Source organism: Antechinus flavipes, chromosome 3 (assembly GCF_016432865.1).
Source record: "Antechinus flavipes isolate AdamAnt ecotype Samford, QLD, Australia chromosome 3, AdamAnt_v2, whole genome shotgun sequence".
Taxonomy (NCBI): Eukaryota; Metazoa; Chordata; class Mammalia; order Dasyuromorphia; family Dasyuridae; genus Antechinus; species Antechinus flavipes.
In genome coordinates, this window is record NC_067400.1 from 531,559,827 (window position 1) to 531,582,043 (window position 22,217).

The 22,217-nt window shown below is 34.3% G+C and overlaps 1 protein-coding gene across 14 annotated transcripts in view; it reads right to left on the bottom strand.

Moving 5' to 3' along the window:
* DLG2 (discs large MAGUK scaffold protein 2) overlaps positions 1-22,217 on the bottom strand; it is a 2,591,935-nt gene that overhangs the window by 524,360 nt on the left and 2,045,358 nt on the right. For 13 of the 14 annotated variants that reach the window (XM_051987235.1, XM_051987234.1, XM_051987251.1 and 10 more), the window contains one exon: positions 4,545-4,613. The exons of the other annotated variant lie outside the window; for it this stretch is intronic. In XM_051987235.1, the coding sequence (XP_051843195.1) occupies positions 4,545-4,613 (69 nt within the window). The remainder of the gene's footprint in view (positions 1-4,544; positions 4,614-22,217) is intronic. 14 annotated transcript variants of the gene reach the window in all.

A 22,217-nucleotide genomic window follows, 5' to 3' on the forward strand; every position in this document is an offset into this window, starting at 1 on the left:
GAAAGAGTAAACAAATGCATTTTGAATGGACTTGAATACTGGTTTGTGAGTCAGGAGACCTGGTTTTCAGCCATGGAGTTCCAGGTTAGGGTGACTTCGGAAAAAAATCACTTCCCTTTTATTCTAGGCTCATTTTCATCATTTATGAAAATTATAAAATGAGGGGTTTATACCTAATAATAACAGTAGTGACTTGAAAAGTACAAGTAGCATGAAAGCAAATAAGTTCTGGGCTGAGCATTAGGTCTAGAGCCAGAGAGACCTGACCTGAAATCCAACTTCTGGTAAGTCATTTAATATTTACCTGCCTCTAGTTCCCCATCTATAAAATGGTGTTAATAGTAGTAATTAATTAATTTAGTAGTTTGAATACATAGATATATATAAAATATACATTACATATGTATGTGTATGTATACATATGTATATAAATATATATGCACACATACATATACTATTTTTTTTCTCAACAACAATTTTGATTTTATTTCCCAATACTATATTAGGATCAAGACTAAGCCAACATACAGAAAAATAATTTCATTGTTCATTGGTAGACTTAATTGGGCCCTGAATGAGATCTCAGTAGGATTTATCCCTCTATTTTAATGTAAATATTAATTCTCAGTAAGTGGAATAAACTCAAATGATGACTTAGATTCGCTCCACCAATGAAGAGTACAATTGGGATATGCTTCTCCAAAGAATAGAACTGAGATTAATTCCTAACTCCAACTTGGTATAATAAGTCATAAAATATTTTCTTAAGCTTTGTTAACTTTAAAACAAATAGTCTTTTATTTTTCTCTTTAATTAAGTGATCCTTCTACGCTTTACTAGAAAACTAATATAAATCTTGTACTTTACTAAAATCTTATTCAAAAGGAACCCTTGGGCTTGATGAATAAAGCATTATCAGATGTGTGTGCACATTAATCCCTCAAAATAATTTTTAAAAATTATTAATGTTTTGTAAGTATCTGATAAAAGAAGTCAGAAAAACAAAACAAAACAAGAGACTGATTAAGCTCCTTCCATGCTGCTGTTCCATCAATCACACAGAGCTCTCTATAACATCTCATCAGAATGTCTTTTGTAAGAAAAATATTTTTGTATAAAAATTTTTAAAACTTTATAATAACTCAACAGCACATTTCTCCTTCCTTTCTTCCCCTTGTCTTTATTGCCATTTTGGTTCCCCTCTCTCTTTTTTTTTCTTTAGCTCTTCTTTTTCCTACAATCCTCAAATTATAATATTCTAGCCAATTCTCAATAATGGGAATTCAACAGAACATATATAGCATTATAGAATCTTTGAGAGGGAAGGACTTAAGTAGTAGTCATTTAGTGTGAGAATTTCTTTCCTGATCATCCGCACAAAGTCTGGTTCCCTTTTTCTCATGTTTCCTGACACAGCAGGCCAAGAATAGAATTTCTTATGTTCCTTCATTCCCGTGGCCATTTCCTAGATCCTTGTGACATTCTTTCCTCCTTTGAGGTTCCCTCCATCAGTGTATACAATCTGATCCAGATCCCTATTGCCTATTTCTACTGGGCTTCAAGTTACTCCTTGTCCCCCATTCCCTAAGCCTTTGCTTAAGAGCTGATGAATACCTGGTTCAAAATCTCTCTTCAAATCAACCTCTTTTTTTTATATATGGGTATCTCAATATATGGGCAGCCAGACTGTGCAGTGGATAAAACACCAAGCTTAGAATCAGGAATATCTGAATTCATCTGAGTCCTCAGGCAAATACTAGCTATGATTTATGCTAATCTTAAAAACAAATCTTCATTTGACCCTGTCATTTTTTTTGAAATACCATTTTATATCGTTTTTTCCCTTTCAATGACAAATTTCCAGAAATAACTCTCTACTTCTCCTTCTACTCTCTGCTTCTTCTACTTTCTTATCACCTATTTATTTCCTAATCCCTTCTGTTTTCCAATCCCATCGCTCAACAACCAAAAAAACAACAACAACAACAACAACAAAAAAAAAAAAAAAAAAAAAACCCAAACCCCAAACCCAAAATCCAAAACCAAACTTCTTTTAAAAATATGAATATTCTTAACTGATGAACCTGATAGAGTTTTGTTTTGTTTTGTTTTTGTCAGTCTTCATCCTCCTTAATCTCTCTTCTAGCTTTTACATTGATCCAAATCTCTTCATTTGACTTTTGGGAAACTGCTCAGTTCCTGTAGTCCTTCCATTTTCTCTATTATTGGGTAATTATGGATTTCCTTTCCTTTTAGCATGGATTTTATCTAGGACTTTGTCTTAGAATCCTTATCTTCACTCTATGCTTGATTTCTCGGAAGTTTCCTAACATTTTATGGATATAAGTATCTTTCTAAATTTTTTCATATATATATTTATATACACACATACACAAACATATGTATGTTGTATATGTGTGTTATAGATACACACAGAGTCAAGCAATGATTTACTACTGGATTTTCCTTCCTTGATATCTCCTTGATATTTAAAATGTAATATATCTAAAAGGTGACCATTAGGATCCTCTAAAATTACATTTCTTTTTTATTTCTTTATTATTTCTATAGAAAACATATCCATCCTTTTAGATATCTATGTTTATAAGCTTGGAGTCATCCTTGACTATTTTCTTGTCCTCATTACTTCTTTACAATCAGTTGTCAAATCTTTTCAATTCTTGTAATATAATATCTCGTCTATCTTCCTCCTTAAAAAAAGAGCTAGGACTTATATATCATTTAAAAATTTTCAAAGCAATTTATAAATAGTATTTTATTTAAACTCATTGCAACCCTGTGGGGTACTATTATCTTCACTATTTTATAGTTAAGGAAATTGAGAAAAATAGAGATTAAGTGACTTGTCTAGGTCATACATATAATAAATGTCTCAGGATTACTTAGAAAATGTAGATCTTCCTTTCAAATCTTCCTTTTAGCTATTGCCTTCATCATCTCTCATATAAACTTTTGTAATAGTCTCCTATTTTGTCTGCTTGCTTTGTCTTACCATTCCATTCTCTATACAATCACAAAATTTGAGATTTATATAATATATATGCACATATATCTGTGTGTGTATGTATGTAAAATACCATAAATTTAGATTAAGCAAGGAACTTAGAAGCCACTAAGCACAACTCTTTCATTTTATAGATGAAATAAGGCATAAAGATTAAGTGAATGGCTTAATCACATAGCTAGAAAGTATATGAAGTAAGATTTGAATTCAGGTTCTTCCTGACTTCCAGTCCAGTAGCTTATTTATTATGTTGTGCTGGCATCCCCATATCACAGAACTGATAATTCCATTTTCCAATTCAAAATCTCCAGGGACTCCCTACCAACTCTGGGAAAAAGTATAAAACTTTTACCTTGGCATTTAAGCCCTCTACAAATTGTCTTCAATCTAACTTTCTAGCCATTCTATCTCCCTTTTCCAGCCAAATAGGACTACCAATTTTCTGGCTAATTCCATATTCTACATCCCATTTCTCCTACCTCTACACAGTTTGTATCTCATGTCCAGCATGTAATCCTCCTTTATTTTTGCCTCTCAGAGTCCTTATATTGCATCAGGGTTCAATCCAGCTGTCATTTATTCTGTGAAACTTTACACAAAAATCCCTCTCTTGGATTTTCTTTGTACAATACTTATTTTGAAGAAGTTATAGCTCCTTAGTACAGGGGTTCCTAGCCATTTTGGAGTCATGATCCCCTCTGGCAGACTGGTAAAGCCCATAGATTTCTTCTCAAAATGATATTGTTAAGTATATAAAATAAAATACATAGGATGACAGAGGGAGGCCAATTACACTGATACACAGTTTTGAAATTTTCTAAACCTGAGATTTTAGGGTGCTGGGTTAAGAACAGCTGCTCTAAAAGAATATAAGCTTCTTAAAGGCAGGACTGATTTCATTATTTTTGTTTCTTTGTGTCCAGTTTCTAGCACAGTAATTGGAATACCATAGGAATATAATACATACTTGCTTAGTTGATTCTGGTCAAACCTAGAATCACAGAATTACAAAATAACAATCTCAGATGCTTCAAAGTGATTTCAAAAGTCATCTAACAGAACTCATATTCCAAAACAAAGTCTTTCACTTTGCTGAGATGCCCCAGCCACATTTGGGCATAATTCTAGATTGCTTTCAAAAAAGGATAAATCAGTTCACAGTTCCACCAATAATGAATAGTGATAGGTGGCTAACTACCTCTTGAGGAAGTCCATTTACTTTTAGGTTATGCCATAAATAACCAACTCTCTAGTCCTATTGGAGTGAGTCCATTCAAAGATGGAATATTTAGTTCAAACACAAAGCATTTATTAAACAGTAGTGGGTGAAATAATAAGAAGAATCATTATTTCCAATTTTATTTATTTAAAGCCCACCCTTATGTATGGGAATATTATTTACATCTGAGTATTGACCCCTCACAAGATACAGATCTGTTTTCTCTTCATCTGAGTAGCCCTGCTTTGCTCAATATTATGGAGTTCCCTCAGAATGGTGGCTTTGGAATGCTTTGCTTACCCCTCCAGGGAGATGGCTCTCTGCAGTGTCATTGAGGGCTGGCGAGTCGTAGTGCCAAGCTGAGAATGACTGTATGAAAAAAGAAAGGAGGGTGAAATCCACACAAAAAAAACTGGACTTGAGTCTTCACACATTCTACCACTTTCTGCTGTCACCACATATGTAAAGGAGAAGACTTCATCTAATGGAAAAAACACTGATATTTCTCTAGGGCATTTGAAGGGCTACCAAGGGCTTTAAGAGGTTTACAAAATACTTTCCTCACATCAATTTTGTGAGGGAACAGTGGAAGTATTATTAGTTCAGTGTTACAAATCATAAGGGCATAAATATAATGTTGGAAAAGACCCTTATTTTATTGATGGAGGACTCTTGAGGCTCCAGAAGGAGAAGATAATTGACCAAAGTCATAAAGTTAGCAAGTATGCGAGTTGGGGTTCCAACCCCATGGCCCTCAATTCCAGTTCTAAACATTCTTTCTACGATAGTTTAAGGACAGAAAATTGACTAGGATTAGGGTTAGAGTTCATAGAGCACCAGACCTGAAATCAGAAGGACCTAAGTTCAAATCTGACCTCAGACACTGACTAGGTATGTGGTCCTGGGTAAGTCAGTTAGCCCTGCTTGCCTCAGTTTCCTCATTTGCAAAGTGGGCTAGAAAAAGACATGACAAACCCTTTCTATGTCTTTCTCAAAAAAGAAATATTTCTATTCAATTAATCAATTATAGCTTCAACCTTCTCATTTCACTAGTGACAGTGGGGTCATAAATGTAGAAATGGAAGGGATCTTAGAGAGATATTATCCAATCATCATAAGAGTAGGGACTTGTATCCAGGCCTGATTACCTTAATGGACCATTTTCCTGAATAATTCTCTTAATTTTTGCATAAAATTTGATTATACTAAATGCTATGCAAAGATGAAACATGAAATGATATATAAAGAGTATAAATAATTAATTCAGAAGGTCATAAAATTAACAAAGCAACAACATTCCAATGCCTTATTGTGTTTTGAGAATGATCCTGAGTCATGGTAAGATATTCTAGAGATACTAGAGGTAAAAAGATTTTAAAACCTGCTGCAAAATTAAAAAAAAAAAAAAAAAGGACTATGAGACTGATGATGGACTGCTGCTTCTCTAGCATTTGCTGAACCATTGGAGGAAGTTTAAAATTCGAGTCAGTAGAAGGAATTTCCACTCCATTGATGAAACTGCCTATCTTTTAAAGCATCAATGAAGAGACGTGACTAGCAAAGTGGGAAGAATGGAGTTATGTCTCATTAGAGCCAAAGACCTTTAAAGAAAATGAATTCTGCAGAACCTATACGAAATGCTTATTATGGCACAGTAAAAACAATACTATAGCTCACATAATATCGCAAGGTAATGTTTTACTATTTGTGAGCTAAAAGCATAAACAAGTATCTTGTAGAGCACTTTTTTTCACTCTCCCATTCAAAGCCAAAACATCTCTTCTATGCTGTTTCTGACAGATAGATAGCCATCCAGCCTTTATTATAGAAGAGGACTTTACAAGAGAGGCAGAGTGAGGAGTGCTAAAAGGAGTCAGGTCAGACCTGGTGTCAGATCCCAACCCTCAAATATAAGCAGTGACTTAAACACACTGACCCTCTCTTTCCTCATTGTCAAATGGGTAAAGTAAATTAGACTTGTCATGCATACTTGACAAAGACTACTATGAGAATAAATATAAAACATTATGTGTAAAGTATCCTGTAAACATTAAAATGCTATATAAAGGTCAGTTATTGTTATTGACAATATAGCTTATTATATTATTGGGCAGCAATAATTCCAAAATATGTATTTTTGACTATTTATTTTAGTTCTGCTAGGATGATTTCCTAAGCTCCTTGAGGATAGAGACCATATCCATGTTTTTTTTTTTTCCTATAATACCCAAAGTAGTGCTTTTCTCACAATGAGTAGTCAATAAGTGTTTATAGTTTGATAGTCTATATCAATTATAATTAAAAATTAGTGTGATACATTATGTATTGTCAATCAATCAATAATTATTTATAAATATGTACTACGGGCCAAGCACAATTCTAAGGGATACAAAGAAAAAGGAAAAAGATTCTCTGCCCTCAGAGAGCTTACATTCTTTAGGAAGAGGCAATACCTACAGAATACATGGAAGGTGCTTGTGTTTTGTTCTTTGTTCTCAGAGACCCATGACATCAGGGAGGTGATATCATAACTTGCAAGCGAATTGGATTTAAGTGAGGGAAGGTGTACAAAGACCAGCCTCACTTTCTCCTCCAGAGCCATTCGGGTCCAGGAGCACGATATAGGAGAGTTTGAATGGAGTTGGACCTGGATGAAGTAAAAGACCTTGGACTTTTTAAACTAAAACGTTAACACATTTCAGTTTGACTGAGGCAATACCCATTCAGTGATTTAGGCTATGTGAAAAATGAGGCAAAGACTAATCTCTTTGATCTAGTTAAAAAAAATTGGTCTGGGAGAAGATCCTCACAGTTTCTGACCTAAACAGAAAATTTGCTATTTCCACTAACTCTCAGCCACCTGAACCTAAACATGTCAAGAGAGGTTTGAGCTTAGTTGTTGGCCAGTCAATGAGAGCCAGAGTGTTTGGATTTAAAGCATGGTATATATAAAAAATAAATCTAGCCCCCAAGATATCTTGCTTGGTTTTTTAGTAATTAAGATGGAAGGTAGTCTTGAAGAAGGATGCATTATGAGATGCTTTTTTCTTAAAAATAATAATTCTTTTAATAAGTATAATTAATCAATACTACATATGTCACAAAAATTTCATTGTTGCATATAAAATAAATGTGCTTAAGAATATCTTATTCTTAGTGCAAAAGCCACATATTAACTAGCAGTAGTTTTGTTTATTCTAGAGTTGACAAGTAGAGCTCAACGTTTGATGATGATTGTTTTTCACCTCCCATAACATGTTTCACGTCTCTCAAATCCATTGAACACTTATCATTTTGAATAATAATTTTCTGTTGTTTCTTCTCCCTTTTCCAGATTATAAACTCTATGAGTGGAGGTGCTAGATGACACAGTGGATAGATATTGGGTGTGGAGTCAGGAAAATTCATTTTCCAGGGTTCAAATCTGGTTTCAGACACATGTGACACTTAGAAAGTCACTCAACCCAGTTTTTTTTTTCAGTTTTTTCATCTGTAAAATGATCTGGAGAAGAAAATGGCAAACCACTCCAGTATCTTTGTCAAGAAAATCCCAAATAGGGTCATGAAAAGGAGGACATGACTGAACTACAACAAAAAACTTCGTGTGTTTTATTTAAATTTTTCTCCTCCACTTTCTCTTGCCTCCAGGCCTTATCCAATGCTCTTCACACAGTAGACATTTGATTTAATGAAGTGTTCACTGAATGAAAATTAAAGGAAGGCCCCCAGAGTATAAGATGAACCCCATGCAATGGATATAAGAAACAATCAGCAGCATGATTTCAGAGAGGCCTGGAGAGACTTATATGAAGTGATGCTAAGTGAAGTGAGCAGAACCAGATCATTGTACATGACAACAAGAAGACAATATGATGATCAATTCTGATGGATGAGGCTCTCTTCAACAATGAGATGATTCAGACCAGTTCCAATGGTCTTGTGATAAAGAAACCATTTGTACCCAGAGATAGGACTGTGGGAACTGGGTTTAGATCACACATAGGCCTTTCATTTTTGTTGTTTGCTTGCTTTTTATTTTCTTTCTCATTTTTTCCCTTTTTGATCTGATTTTTCTTGTGCAGCATATTTGTTCCACCAGAATTTTCTAGGCACACTTAATACATATACTAATATAAATATTTAATAATTCTATTGTCCTCAACTCTAAATTATAGAAAGGTTATACTTTTTAAAAAATTATCAGTGACATTCATTATATTAAATGCAAAATGGCATAATTACAAAAGGACATGTCACATACTCATAGCCCATGTACAAAATCAATCCAATTCTCTTAGTATGCAAATTATTCTTTAGGAGTAAACTTAGAAAGGGACAGCTAGGTGACACAGTGGGTAGAGCACCAGCCCTGAAGTCAGGATGACCTGAGTTCAAATCTGACCTCAGACACTTAATACTTCCTAGCTGGGTGACCGTAGGCAAGTCACTTAATCCACTGCCTCAGTAAAAAAAAAAAAAATGCAAAAAAATTTTAAAAGGAATAAACTTGTATTTCTGCCATATGAAATTACTCTTTCAATAGTAATATTTTTATTATCAAATCTTCTAGGGACCCCAAAGCATTGTCTTTAAGCATAGATAGTAAGGTCAGATACAGTGTATTTCATTAGTCCTCAAGAAATACAGATTGATGAGGATAAAATTTATTGTGAAAAATGTGTTGGAACATTTCAGTCCCAGTTTTCCCAGTAACTACCTTTGGATAATTGTTTTTATCTTTTCACCTATCTGAAGCTCAGTTTCTTTATGTGGAAAATGATGTCCTGAGATAAAATGATCCCTTTTAGTTCTAACCTGCTATGTTTGTGAAAATAGAATCATAGATTTATCATAAATAGAATCATAGGAACAGATCTTGGAAGTCAACTAGTTCAACTCTCCCACCTGGCTCATAAAAAAACTAAGACTTGGTTACAAAGCAGGGAATTGGAGTGAGGTCATCTGATTCTTAATCAAATGTTTTTTCTAGGGACACATGTATTATGTGATGAATGAAATACCCCAAAGACAAAGAGTTTCTGAGTATATAATAATCAATTTTTAATTAAGGTACTTAATAAATTGATGGTGATGGTTTCTTTCTGTAACAAAAGAGAAAAGACATGGAGAGTCTGAAAGCTTTAAATAATCTCTGAAAGGGGAATTCCTTTAATAACTGGAAATCAACCCTGATTGGTGGATATTTAATGAGGAAGTAAACTAGTAGTTTTTATCTCCATCTGCTAAAATTGTGGCTTGATCATGAGACTCAGATGCCTCTAGAAATCTGGACAGAGGAATCCATCTTCATTCACTCACTCTGGTTGGTTTCCCCTTCATGAGCTGGGTCACTCTAAACTTTAATGGAGAGATACAAGGGCAATCTCAATCAGCCATGTTCTCCAAAAGCTGCCCTTCCCAAGGAGCTGGACCTCAGTGGAGAAACAGAGGATAAAAGTCTGGATCCTACAAAATTCTATTTGATGTATTAATGTATAATATATCTATATATTAATATAATAGAAACATAATTTTTCTCAATTAGTAAGCAGAAGGCTAATAGAGGTTTATCAAGGTTTAATATATGTCAGGGGCATAGTAATCTTAGAATATTAGAAATGGAAGGAAGCATAGATACTCATCTTATTTCTTCTTTTTACAAATAATAGATTTACTGTTCCACTCACGTCACTGGACTCTTAGATTTTAGCTTAGAGACACTTTGTGACTAGATACATGCTCAGTTAGGATCTGGGACCTAAGATTGACTAATCAATGAAAACCAGATTTGTTTTTAAGGCCTAGTTCTTAAGAATTATAGCCAATACATCCCAAGATATATTGCAAGATGCTACCTGCTCACTAAGCAATGTTGATTGCCCATTTCAATAATATAATACTTTTTCTGTTTGCACCACAATGTGGGCGGATACTGGGGATCAGTTTTTTTTTTTTTTTTTTTTGGTCTCCTTTACTATAGGATGAGGGCTTAAAAAAGGAAACAACATAAACATTTTTCATGGTGTCTACTTATTTATTAAGGCGAGGGAAAGGGTACCATTAGCACATCCAGGAGAAATCCTAACTTAGAAAATGATGAGAAGAATGTCAGTGCCTGGTAAAGAGAGGGAGAATCCAGAAAATATCTATGGGATCAGGTTTTTTCTTCAATATAGTATTTTATTTTTCCAATTACATGTAAAGATAGTTTTCAATATTTGTTTTTATAAGATTTTGAATTCCAAAATTTTTTCCTGCTTTCCCTTATCTCACCCCTTCCCAAGACAGCAAACAACTGATATAGATTATACAAGCACCCTTGTTCTAAACATATTTTATGGGATCATTTTTATTCTTCATTTCTTTTCCATGCAAACAATTAACTCCTAGAATTAAAAAGCCATTGATGAGGAGAACCAGGATGTTGAGGATATATCACTGCACAGCTACTTGGCTCTGACATGCCATAGCAAATCATTATATGGCCACTGTGCAATTTATAAGCATGATTTATGATGAATGTTGCAAATTAGGAGGCATTCCTTGCCCACGGTAGTTGGGAATCTCAGTGGTCCTGAGCCTGCATGTCTTTTTGGGTTCCCCTGCCACTGGGTGAGGCTTAAAGGAGGTATCCTGTCCATCCTGGGAAGATGGAGATCTTTGGGTAAAGTACCCAGAGTCTGCATTGTAAATAGAAAGAAGGAATCAGATGGCTTTCCTGGTTGGATTAGAAAGGGAATAAAGATGAGATGGGAAGGAATAGTGTGATGAAACCTGGTGTTAGACTTTACTCCTAAAATACTTTTATTTTGAAAGTGTATCCTGTAGGATCTTGTCACCCTTTGCAACTGGCAGCACAGTGGATAGAGTGTGGCTGTGTGGCCTTGGACCAGTCATTAAACCTTTTTTTAGCCCATTTGTAAAATGGGGATAATAATAGCCCCTACCTTTCTGGGTTGTTATGAAGTCTGAATAAGATAATAGGTGTAAAAAGTACTTATCACAGTTTCTGGCACATAGTAGGTTTTATATAAAAGCTTATTCTATTTTACTTCCCTTTACCTCTTACATTAATCAATTGACAAAGACAAGAACAAATCTATTATTATCATAGTGCTAATACTATATGGAAAATCTATATTAGCATTAACTAGGACAGATGTGGTCCTGCCTTATTTTATAGATTTGGCAACATACTAAATTAGATTAACACAAACATATGTTTGGGGGTTATTTTAAAAGACTAGGGGAAGGGAAGGCATCTTTCCAATAAAAGCCTTATTAGTTTTCTATTCTTTTAAGTACAGAATAAAATAAAAGGAGAGAACCACAAAGGCTATTTTTCAGTAATTCTTTCATCTTAAAAATAAAGAAAAAGGTCCCAAATTGCTGTCTGCAGCAATAGCATTTGCTGAGTGATATCTGTTAAATTAAAAATGATCTTTGAGCATAAGTATGTAAATCACAGTATTAAACACAGGACATAAAGAACATAACTATCTTTGATGGGTGACTTTTTAATTTTCTCATTCTTTAAGGAATGAGAGCCAGGACAAGTGGTCCTTATGACATATTGTAATATTAGATTACTGTCACAAAGGGGAATTCTAGAAAGGAGTTCTCTTTTTGCCCTTTATTAACAAATAAATAGAGTATACTTATTTAATTTGATTTCTTACAACCAACCCAATTGGAAAAAGCCTTTCTGACGGCACAAAATTCTACTATTTAATAACTTTTTTCTGGGTGTTTTTGGAGATCATTTTACCAGGCACCCAGTATTGGACATGGCATCAGGAAAAGAGGTTCAAATATTGTCCCAGTCTTTTTATCACCTGTGTGACCCTGAACAAGTTAGTTCCTCTTTTGCGTCCCATAATCTGTAAAATGAGCGAGTTGGATGAAATAGCTTCTATGGTCATCTCCAAGTCTAAATCAATGATCCTATTATATAGATCATTCCCTCAATCTAATCAGATATGGGTGATATATAGTTACATGGGGTGGGGGTGGGGGGAATCTTTATCTACCTGAGTTTAAATCTGACCTCAGATACTTAGTAGGTGTATGACCCTGAGTAAATCAGTGAGCCCTGTTTGCCTCAGTTTCCTTATCTGTAAAATGAGCTGGAGAAGGAAATGGCAAACCATTCCAGTATCTTTGCCAATAAAAATCCCAATTGGGGTCATGAAGAGTTGGACATAACTGAAAAATGACTAAACAAGAATAAAATAGAACAAACACACAGAAGATAGGCCATAAATGTAATGGAAAGTAAGAAAATAAAATCAGAAGATGAGATTCAAGTCCCAGCTTTGCCACTTGAGCAAGTCATTTGTTCTGAGATTCATTTCTTCATTTGTAAAACAAAACCGATAATTATATTAACTTTCTCACAATGTTTTCGTCAGGATGAACAGATGTAATTTTTGCAAAATACTTTGTAAATGTTAAAGTACTACAAAATTTGAATGAGTGAACAAAGCCATTACCCTTACAGTGTTAAGCTCTGGGGATAAAATAATGAAGCAGAGTTCTTGTTGTTATTCTGATATTGGAGACATTATGCATGGAGGGTTTTTCCTTTGAGGTGGATAAAAAGGAGTTGAAAAAGAAGTGGAGGTGGAAGAGGAAAAAGATTTTGAATGGTTGCCTTGATTTTTTTCAATATGTCAGCCATTATCATCTTCATCCACATCATCTTCCTCATCATTTCCTTATAACTCTGTATTCAATTTTTCAGAAAACTGTTACTTCATTAAGTGCATGCCCCTTCTAAGCCAGATCATGCTACAGTTGGGATTTTAGCAAATGACCTTTCAGAGTTCCTGTGGCTATGAAAAGTTATCAACCTATGGGCAAGCTGGTGATGAGTGTTTCCAAACTTAGCTAGGTTTGGTCTCAGACTAGAGATATTGATCTCACATACAAAACTTTTCCAGCACGACAGAAATGTGTGATAAAAGGGCCAATCCTCTGCCATAACTCCCTTTAAGAACCAAGGGTTACTGCCAAAAAAAAATACTTCAGAGGTAGACTTTAGGGTCAGTCAGTCAGTCAATAAGCATTTATTAAATTCCTACTGTTGATCAGGTACTATGCTAATGGTAGGGACACAAAGAATGACAAAATACAGTACCTATCCTCAAGAAACTCACAATCTTGTGAAGACTTTAATAATTATTCATATATATATATATATATATATATATATATACACATAAATGAGCATATATCAATGCATGTATGTATAGAGGTATATGTATGTGTATGTATGTATATGCATATGTGTATGTGTGTATGTCTCTGTATATGTGTGTATAAATAAAAATGGGAAAAGAAGCTGGACTTATGACTTCATTGGTACAAGGAAATTTCCTTTACCAATTTTGCTAAGCACCTACTCTCTAGATAGTTGCTTGGAAAGCTGAGAGGTTTAATAACTTGCTTAGGGTTAAACAAAAAGTATTTGGCAGATGCAGATATTTGAACTAAATTTTTTTGGGCTATGAAGCCAGCCCAAAATTAAGTGCTATGGAGTCTTTAATATTAAAAAGTTTACATATGTGATGTATGTCTCTATATAGTCTGATGTATAATTTCCTTCCTTCCTTCCTTCCTTCTTCCTTCCTTCCTTCCTTCCTTCCTTCCTTCCTTCCTTCCTTCCTTCCTTCCTTCCTTCCTATCTATCTGTTTGTTTATCATAGTCCTAGGGAGTTATCTGAAAAACTGAGAAGGGAAGTTAGCTGTTTAGGGTTATACAGCATATATATATATATATTATATATATATATACACATAAATGAGCATATATCAATGCATGTATGTATAGAGGTATATGTATGTGTATGTATGTATATGCATATGTATATGTGTGTATGTCTCTGTATATGTGTGTATAAATAAAAATGGGAAAAGAAGCTGGACTTATGACTTCATTGGTACAAGGAAATTTCCTTTACCAATTTTGGTAAGCACCTACTCTCTAGATAGTTGCTTGGAAAGCTGAGAGGTTTAATAACTTGCTTAAGGTTAAACAAAAAGTATTTGGCAGATGCAGATATTTGAACTAAATTTTTTTTGGCTATGAAGCCAGCACAAAATTAAGTGCTATGGAGCCTTTAATATTAAAAAGTTTACATATGTGATGTATGTCTCTATATAGTCTGATGTATAATTTCCTTCCTTCCTTCCTTCCTTCCTTCCTTCCTTCCTTCCTTCCTTCCTTCCTTCCTTCCTTCCTTCCTTCCTTCCTTCCTATCTATCTGTTTGTTTATCATAGTCCTAGGGAGTTATCTGAAAAACTGAGAAGGGAAGTTAGCTGTTTAGGGTTATACAGCATATATATATATATATATATATATATATATATATATATATATCTGAATCAGGATATGAACTCTAAGACAGGTTGTCTATCTACTTTGCCATGTTACCTGTCTGTGGGTAAAAAAAAAAAAAAAAAATCAATGAAACTCATTTTTGAAATTTTGAAAACAGGAAAAAATGTCCTTCACAAAGTATTTTCAAATAGCATTCCAATATCTGGGACAAAAGTACAGCTCAATAGTGTACCTCTACCTTTAGGACTGGGAGATGGGGGTCAGTGTGCATTGTCTCTATCTCCTTTCAACTCCAAGGTTGAATTTTTGTATCTTCATAATTATGCAAAAGAGCCTCCTACAGTAATCTTCAGTTGGAGATGAAAAATACATCTTCCTTCTATAAGCAGCAGTGCTAGCATGAGACCAATTCAGTCCCTGGAGATTGATTATCTTTTTAAGTTAAATCGATGTGTATCACCCTCTGCTCCTAGGAATTAAACACCTCCAAAATAAAAATGACATAGATTTTCCAGGGTTTCTGAAAGCCACCTTGGAGAAATATCAGGCAAATGAGGCACCACGGAATAATGGAAATAGCATGAGACTTCATTGAAATGCAGAGTTTTTTGTTTTTTATTCTGGGTCCAGACCTTCCTCTTATATGACTGCGAGAAAGTAACTTTCTTAGTACCTTAGTTTCTTCATCTGTAAAATAGAATTAATAATATTTGTAATATCTAACTTGTAGTGTTGTTGTGGGGAAAGTATATTTTCTTTTTCTTAACCTCAAAGTGCTATAGAAATAATAGCAATTATTATTATTACTACTATTAACCAGTCAGTCTTTATACTGGAAAAGTATCATGGTTATCAACCTGAATGTTGATTTATATAGCCATCAGTGATTTTAATAAGATATGCACATAGTAGTTTATTTGGTTGGGCATAGAGAGTAGGTGAGAGGCCAAGAGGCTAAGTGAGCTAAACTCCAGCCTTGACTAGCTTGCTACAGTGTGTATACAAAGAGAGCTTGAAGGAACAAAATGGTCAATAGTCTGTTAAATAAATGAAGAAACTCTCTGTAGTGTTCCACAAATAAATCACTAAGCTGTGGAATCAGAAGTTTAGCACTAGATCCATAAATCTTAAGGATAGAAAAGACTTTAGAGGTCATTTAAGCCAATCCTCCCCTACATCCTTCGAAACACAAAAAGCAGGGAATTCTTTTTATATTATTCCAGTTCAAAATGACTAGCAGCGAACTGATAGCAAAGATAAGGAGGGAGGAAATAAGAGAACACTTAGTTGACCTTGATGAATTTTCATTACCTGGTTGAGATGAATTACATACACAGGCCTTAAAAGAATTGTCAGATAAAATTGATGAGCTATTGTCAGTGATATCTGAAAAATTACGCAATGTGGAAAACTATCACATAACTGGAAAAGAACAAATATCCTGATTTCCAAAAAAAAAAAAAAAAGGAAAAGGGAATAGAGTCTGAAAACTATTGACCACTGAGAATGACTTCAATTCCTGGGAAAATTCTAGGACAGATTCGATAATTGGTGAACAGATGGAAAAGTAGGAAGTGATCTCAAAGAGCTAGAATGGCTTCCTCAACAAAAGTTTATGCCAAACTAATATTATTCCCCCTTCCCACCTCCTTTATTTATTTATTTTTGACAGGATTACTAAACTGGTAGATAAGGAGAATGCTATGGATGTAGTTTAGCTATTTTCTGCAATTTTAGCAAATTTTAGCAAAGCTTTTGATAAATATCATATATCTATTCTAACATGGTAAGAAATTTATAATGGGACCCCCAGGGATTTTTGTGTAGCTCTGTGCTCTATAATGCTTTTATCAATGACTTTGATAAAGCTATAGATAATATGTTCTTTGACTTTCCATCTGACAACAAGGAAGAAGGGACAACTGAACTGACACACTGGATGATAGTCAAGACCTAAAAGGATTTTGAAAAGCTAAAGAACTGATCTTAATCTAATATGAAATTCAATAAGAATAAGTTTAAAATCTTAAATTTCAGAAGGAAAAATCATATTCATAAATAAAAGATGAGGTATTCACAGTGAGATGACATGTGTTATAAAAAAGAAGAAAGATCTGGGGGAATTTAATGGAATAACAGTTCAATATGAATCATCACTATGATGTGGCAGCCCTAAAAAGCAAGTGATCTTGTTGTTCAGTTGTATCCAACTCTTTGTGACCTCATATGGGATTTTCTTGGCAAAGATACTAGAATGATATGCCAGTTTCTTCTCCAACTGGTTAAAGCAAACCAAGATTAAGTGACTTACCCAGCGTCACACAACTTGTAAGTATCTGAGGACAGTTGAAATCAGGTCTTCCTGACTCCAGACCCATCACTTTATCCATTAAGTTGCCTGAATGTCATGTAATTTTGGATTGCATTAAATAAATGCAGCTTTTAGGAATAAGTGCTCAAACTTTATAAGTGAAATACTATGGTCATTTGTGGGAGCTACAGTTTCAGAAGAGTATCAAAAGTCTGGGTAATGTCCACAAGAGGGCAATCACTGTGGAAGAATTCATAATATATATAGATAGACAGGAATGGGAAATTTTCACCTGGAGAAAAGAATGCTCAGAAGGGACAGGATTGCTATCTTTAAACATTTAAGGGCATTAGACTTTACATTTTTATTCCAGAGATTAGAACCAAGAGTAATAAAGAAAGATGCAAAGAGGCTAATTTAGGCTTCATATTGGGGGAAAACATTCCTATAAGTAGAATTGCCTGAAAATGGAATGGATTGCCTCAAGAAATCATAGATTCTCTCTCCTTGGAGGACCTTAATAATATTAATAAAATAACAATAACAGTAATTATAGTAATGATAAGTTAGAATTGATGTAGTACTTCAAGGTTTACAAAATGCTTTATAAATCTGATCAGAATGCAGATCAACCACTTGCCAGATATGTTAAAGTGAGTATTCATTACTTGAAGAGATTGGAATATATGACCACTGAGGAATCTTCCAATTCTCAAACTCTCTGATTTTGTATTCACAACCACTGCTTGAATATTTCTTGTGATGGAACTGCCAACTATATCATGAAAAGGTCTTATTCCATTGTCAGACAATTCTGCTTATCAAAAAGTTGTTTCTCATATTGAATAAGGAATCTGTATTCTTCCATCCTCTACTGCTTAGTCTATGTTTTGCTTTCTTGAATGACAGAAACTTCTTTTTGACACGAGAAAACTTTACATATTTAATCATGTTCTCATCTACTTTTTTTCTTCCAGATTAATATATCCTTATATTTTTACTATTCTTTGTATGAGGTGGTTTTCAAATCTCATTATCCAGTCACCGTCCTCTAGAGGCATTTATCAACAACCCTTCCTGAATGTGCCATCTAGCACAGAATCTATGTCAGAATACTGTGATCTTTTGACTTCAACCCAATATGTCTAACTATGTAATTTACTATTTTATGTTTTATATGTTTGACCCAAATTAAATTTGTTATCATGAAAAACTCTGAAATACATTTTTAATTGGATTGCTACAAAACCACATCTCTCCCATCTTATTTTTGTTTTTGTTTTTTTAGTATGTACTACTTATTTGTGCTCTCTATAGGAATTAGATTAGACAACTTCTAATGTCCTTCCTACACTGAAATTCTATCACTTCATATCTACCTATGTTCACTTTTACTTATTTGGCCCATTGTACCATATCACTGAGATAATTTTACATCTGAAATCTGTCCTGTGATAGATTTGAGTCCCCACTAGCTTGTGCCATCAACTTGTTTGATGAGTTTTTGACAAAATATTAAACAAGAAGGGGCCAGAGGTGGAGATATATAATATTCCATAGAAGCCTCTGCCTAAGTTAATCACAAGAATCAATATTCTGAGGATCTGGTTGTTCAACCAGTGGTAATTTCAACTTAGACTAATTTCACTCAGCCCATATTTCATTTCAACCATGAGCATGTCATAGTAAATTTGAGAGATCATTTGTGATCCAATCTCTTAATTTCACAGATGACCAACTGAGGGTTAGGAAAGTTGTCAATAACCCTTTGGGATAAGAAAAAGGAATGTTTTATTCTGGTTCTAAATTTCACAGTAAAGTAGAATTGGTTGATGAGGTAGAAATAGTAGGAACTCAGAGAGGTGGCAAAGTAGTTGTTCTATTTTAGAATTTGTCACAGAAGAGAAGAAAATTAGGAATAGTCAAATCTATTGTGTATTTGGGAAGAGTAGATTTCAGAGCTCAGACAAAGGGCAGGTAAGATCTCCTAGACTAAAATTCTTTGGAGAAAGTAAACACAGGATGGATAGGATATTCTCAAGATATTAAAGAAATTATGAAATCATGAAGAAAGGGAATTCCAAATGGGAATAAAAGTGGGGAACTCTTTAATGAGATGTATGGAAGTCACCAATTCTATTCATTCTAGTGAGACAGTCTACTAGATCTTACAACTTGCCCTACTTCTATGCTCTCCAGATCCTAGCACTGGTACCTGACCTTCTGCTACAATCTAAGAAACTTATATCTTGCCATCCAGCCAACCATGGAACCCTTAGGACTTTTAGGTATTTCCATCTACTTTGTAGCTAAACTTTCTTTTGTATATTGTCTTTTCCATTTAGAGTGTGAAGCCTTCAAAATCTGATTCTTTTTGCACAGCAAAATAACTGTTTGGACCTGTATACTTATATTGTATTTAATTTATACTTTAACATATTTAACATGTATTGGTCAACTTGCCATCTGGGGGAGGGGATGGGTGGAAGGAGGGGAAAAAATGGAACAAAAGATTTGGCAATTGTCATTGCTGTAAAATTACACATGCATATAACTTGTAAATAAAAAGCTATAATAATAAAAAAAAACCCTTAAAAAATGTGAAGCCCTTGACAGTAGATATTATTTTATTCTATTTGCATCCCAAATTACTTAGCCTATATGAAAAATGAAGAATTATAGGATATAGAGCTGAAATCTAACTTGGGTTTATTACACTGGTAAGTCAATAGAATGTGTTTGGTTTAGTTTACTTTGATTTCAGCAAATAAAATAGTCCTCAATGTTATTCTTGTGGACAAGATGGAAAGATATGAGTTGTATCTCAGTGAGATTATGATTCAGAACTAGCTGAAACATTTTGACCAGATATTAGTAGAGAAGGAGGTCTGCAGTAGAGTCATCCAGGAATTGGTTTGGCTGAGTGGATATTTATCATTTTCATCTTTGACTCTGAATAGTAAATAGCAAATCTTCACATGACACAAAATTAGGAATAAACACATAAGGTGCCAAAAGCCATCTAATTCAAATAGATCTTGACAAGTTGAATATTGGGGAAAATTGGATATAATGAAACTTCACGTAGCTGGAAGACTATGAGAACTTGCTTTTAAGTGTGGGTGTGGCCTCAGGGGTATACTTATTTAGAACAGTAATGAGAAACCCTAGTATCCTGTGCTTTAGTTTGACCTCACATATTATCTGCCTGGTCCCAAAATCTGAAATGTCCAGAAGAAAATGTACTGTTTTAATATAATAGGCACATTCTCCCCTTTATTCCTTTTAGTTATTAGATTGTTGGCTGAACATTGGTCTTTCCAACTGCACAGTGTACTTCAAGAGATAATAAAGCATATATATATGTGTATATGTACATTACACACAGATACACATATCTTTAAAATAGTTATTACACAATGCTGAAATTACAGCTCTTAAGAATAAGATCATATGAAATTTCTCCCTGCTACTCCAGAGAAATTAGCTATTAAAAAAAGCAAAACTTAAATTGGGCTAGATTATTTTCCTGAGATACTAGTAAGAATTCTGTAATACACCAGTTACCTTTGATGACTTTAGAGATGATTTGCTTCATTTTCCCTCTCCAGTTTTATGAATAAGGAAAATGAGACCCATAATTCTCCACAGATAAGTCAAAGCCAATAGCAGAATCCAATTCTTTTGAATTTCACTGTAGTGAGATGCATTTTATCATGCTTTCCTTCTACTTGCTCATCCTAATATAAATGGGCAGAACTCAAAAGTGTTATGTGGCTGGCAAATAAGAAAAAAAGACTTTCCTTTGATGATATCTCTGCCAGTAGTAGTTGCCAATGAAATAAACTTAAGGGTATCTCCTGAGACCTTGAAATGCTATATGCATCTTTGTGATAATAACAAGATTTTTGTCAACAGTTGTGATGTGTCATATGGAGAGAAAAAAAAGCCAGGGCTGAAGTTGTGTAATACGGTGGTTGAGTCTGTAACCTTCAGACACAACCACTTGCAACCTATCAGTTTAACCTTGCCAAGTAAGTCACTTGAACTGGGCCAGCCTTGAAGTTCTTACCTTTTTTGTATGGCAAATAGTCTTAAAAATGTACAGATCAAGAGTTTGGAAAACATGTGTTCAATCCCCATTACTCATGCAATTCAACTTAGTTATCTCACACTTTCAATTTTTCACCTGCAAAACACATATACTTACAATGTTGTTTAATCTTAAAATGTGATGATCCATGTGAAAAATTCTTGAAGGATTACCCATATGGGATGTAGATAATTATTTCCCCTCTTCTGATATCATACTATGGTAGAAACAAAGGTTGATTTTGGAATTAGGAGATCTAAGTTCATATCTTGGTTTTACTATTTAATATCTATAATATTGTGCAAGTTCCTTTTTTCTTGGGCATCTGTTTCTTCTTCTATAAAATGAGGGAGTTTTCCTAGAATATAGATTGAGAGTTAGAGGGGAGCAGTTTAGATAATCCTAGTTCAGTTGTCTAGTTTTATGATTGATGGAATCAAGATCCAGAGTACTTATACCACTAGGAGATCTGAGGAGATATCTCAATGTTCTTTGAGATCAAAGTTTTATTACCATGTATGTTACTAGGGTTTCCGTATGCTATGACTAATCAGTGTGGAGAGTTATTTTGTTCCATTTTATTAACACAGGCATCTTACTATTTAAGCATTACTTTATCTTTCCATGAAACTCAGGAGAATAATATAAATATTAGTTATGTGCCAGCACATGTCCTGAACATAAGCTATTCCTTCAAAGAGAAATGCTGAATATGGATATTCTCTTAACTTAATAGGATAGTTCTTTACCTACAGTTCCCTCTTTTAATGAAGAACAGCACCTTTTCCGAGAGTGATAATGTTCTATTGGCTCTGAAGCTTCAGGACATAGGTTCAAGTCCCAATACCCAACATTTATCACTTAGGAAACTTTGAGCAAATCCCTTAACCTCTTTATGCCTCAGATTCTTCTGCTCCAAAATGAATAGTTTGGGCTAGAAAGCTTGTAAGATTCTTTCTTGCCCTAAATCCATGAACTACAATGCATTTAGGGCACTAAGCACAATTTGCCCGTGGCCAGTCTTTGTCTCTCTAGTACATCAGGGTAAGAGTTTCAAACATGTAGCCTGGGATATATCAGACTTACTTAAGGGGGTCCCTGCTGTCCTGCCACTGAGATAAACTTGCCTCAGTTGCACTGGAGCTCTGCCAGGAAGAGTATTTAAAGTTGAAATGAACTGATATAAAATATAAAAAAGTATTCTGTCCTGTGGTTGCCAGGGGTCT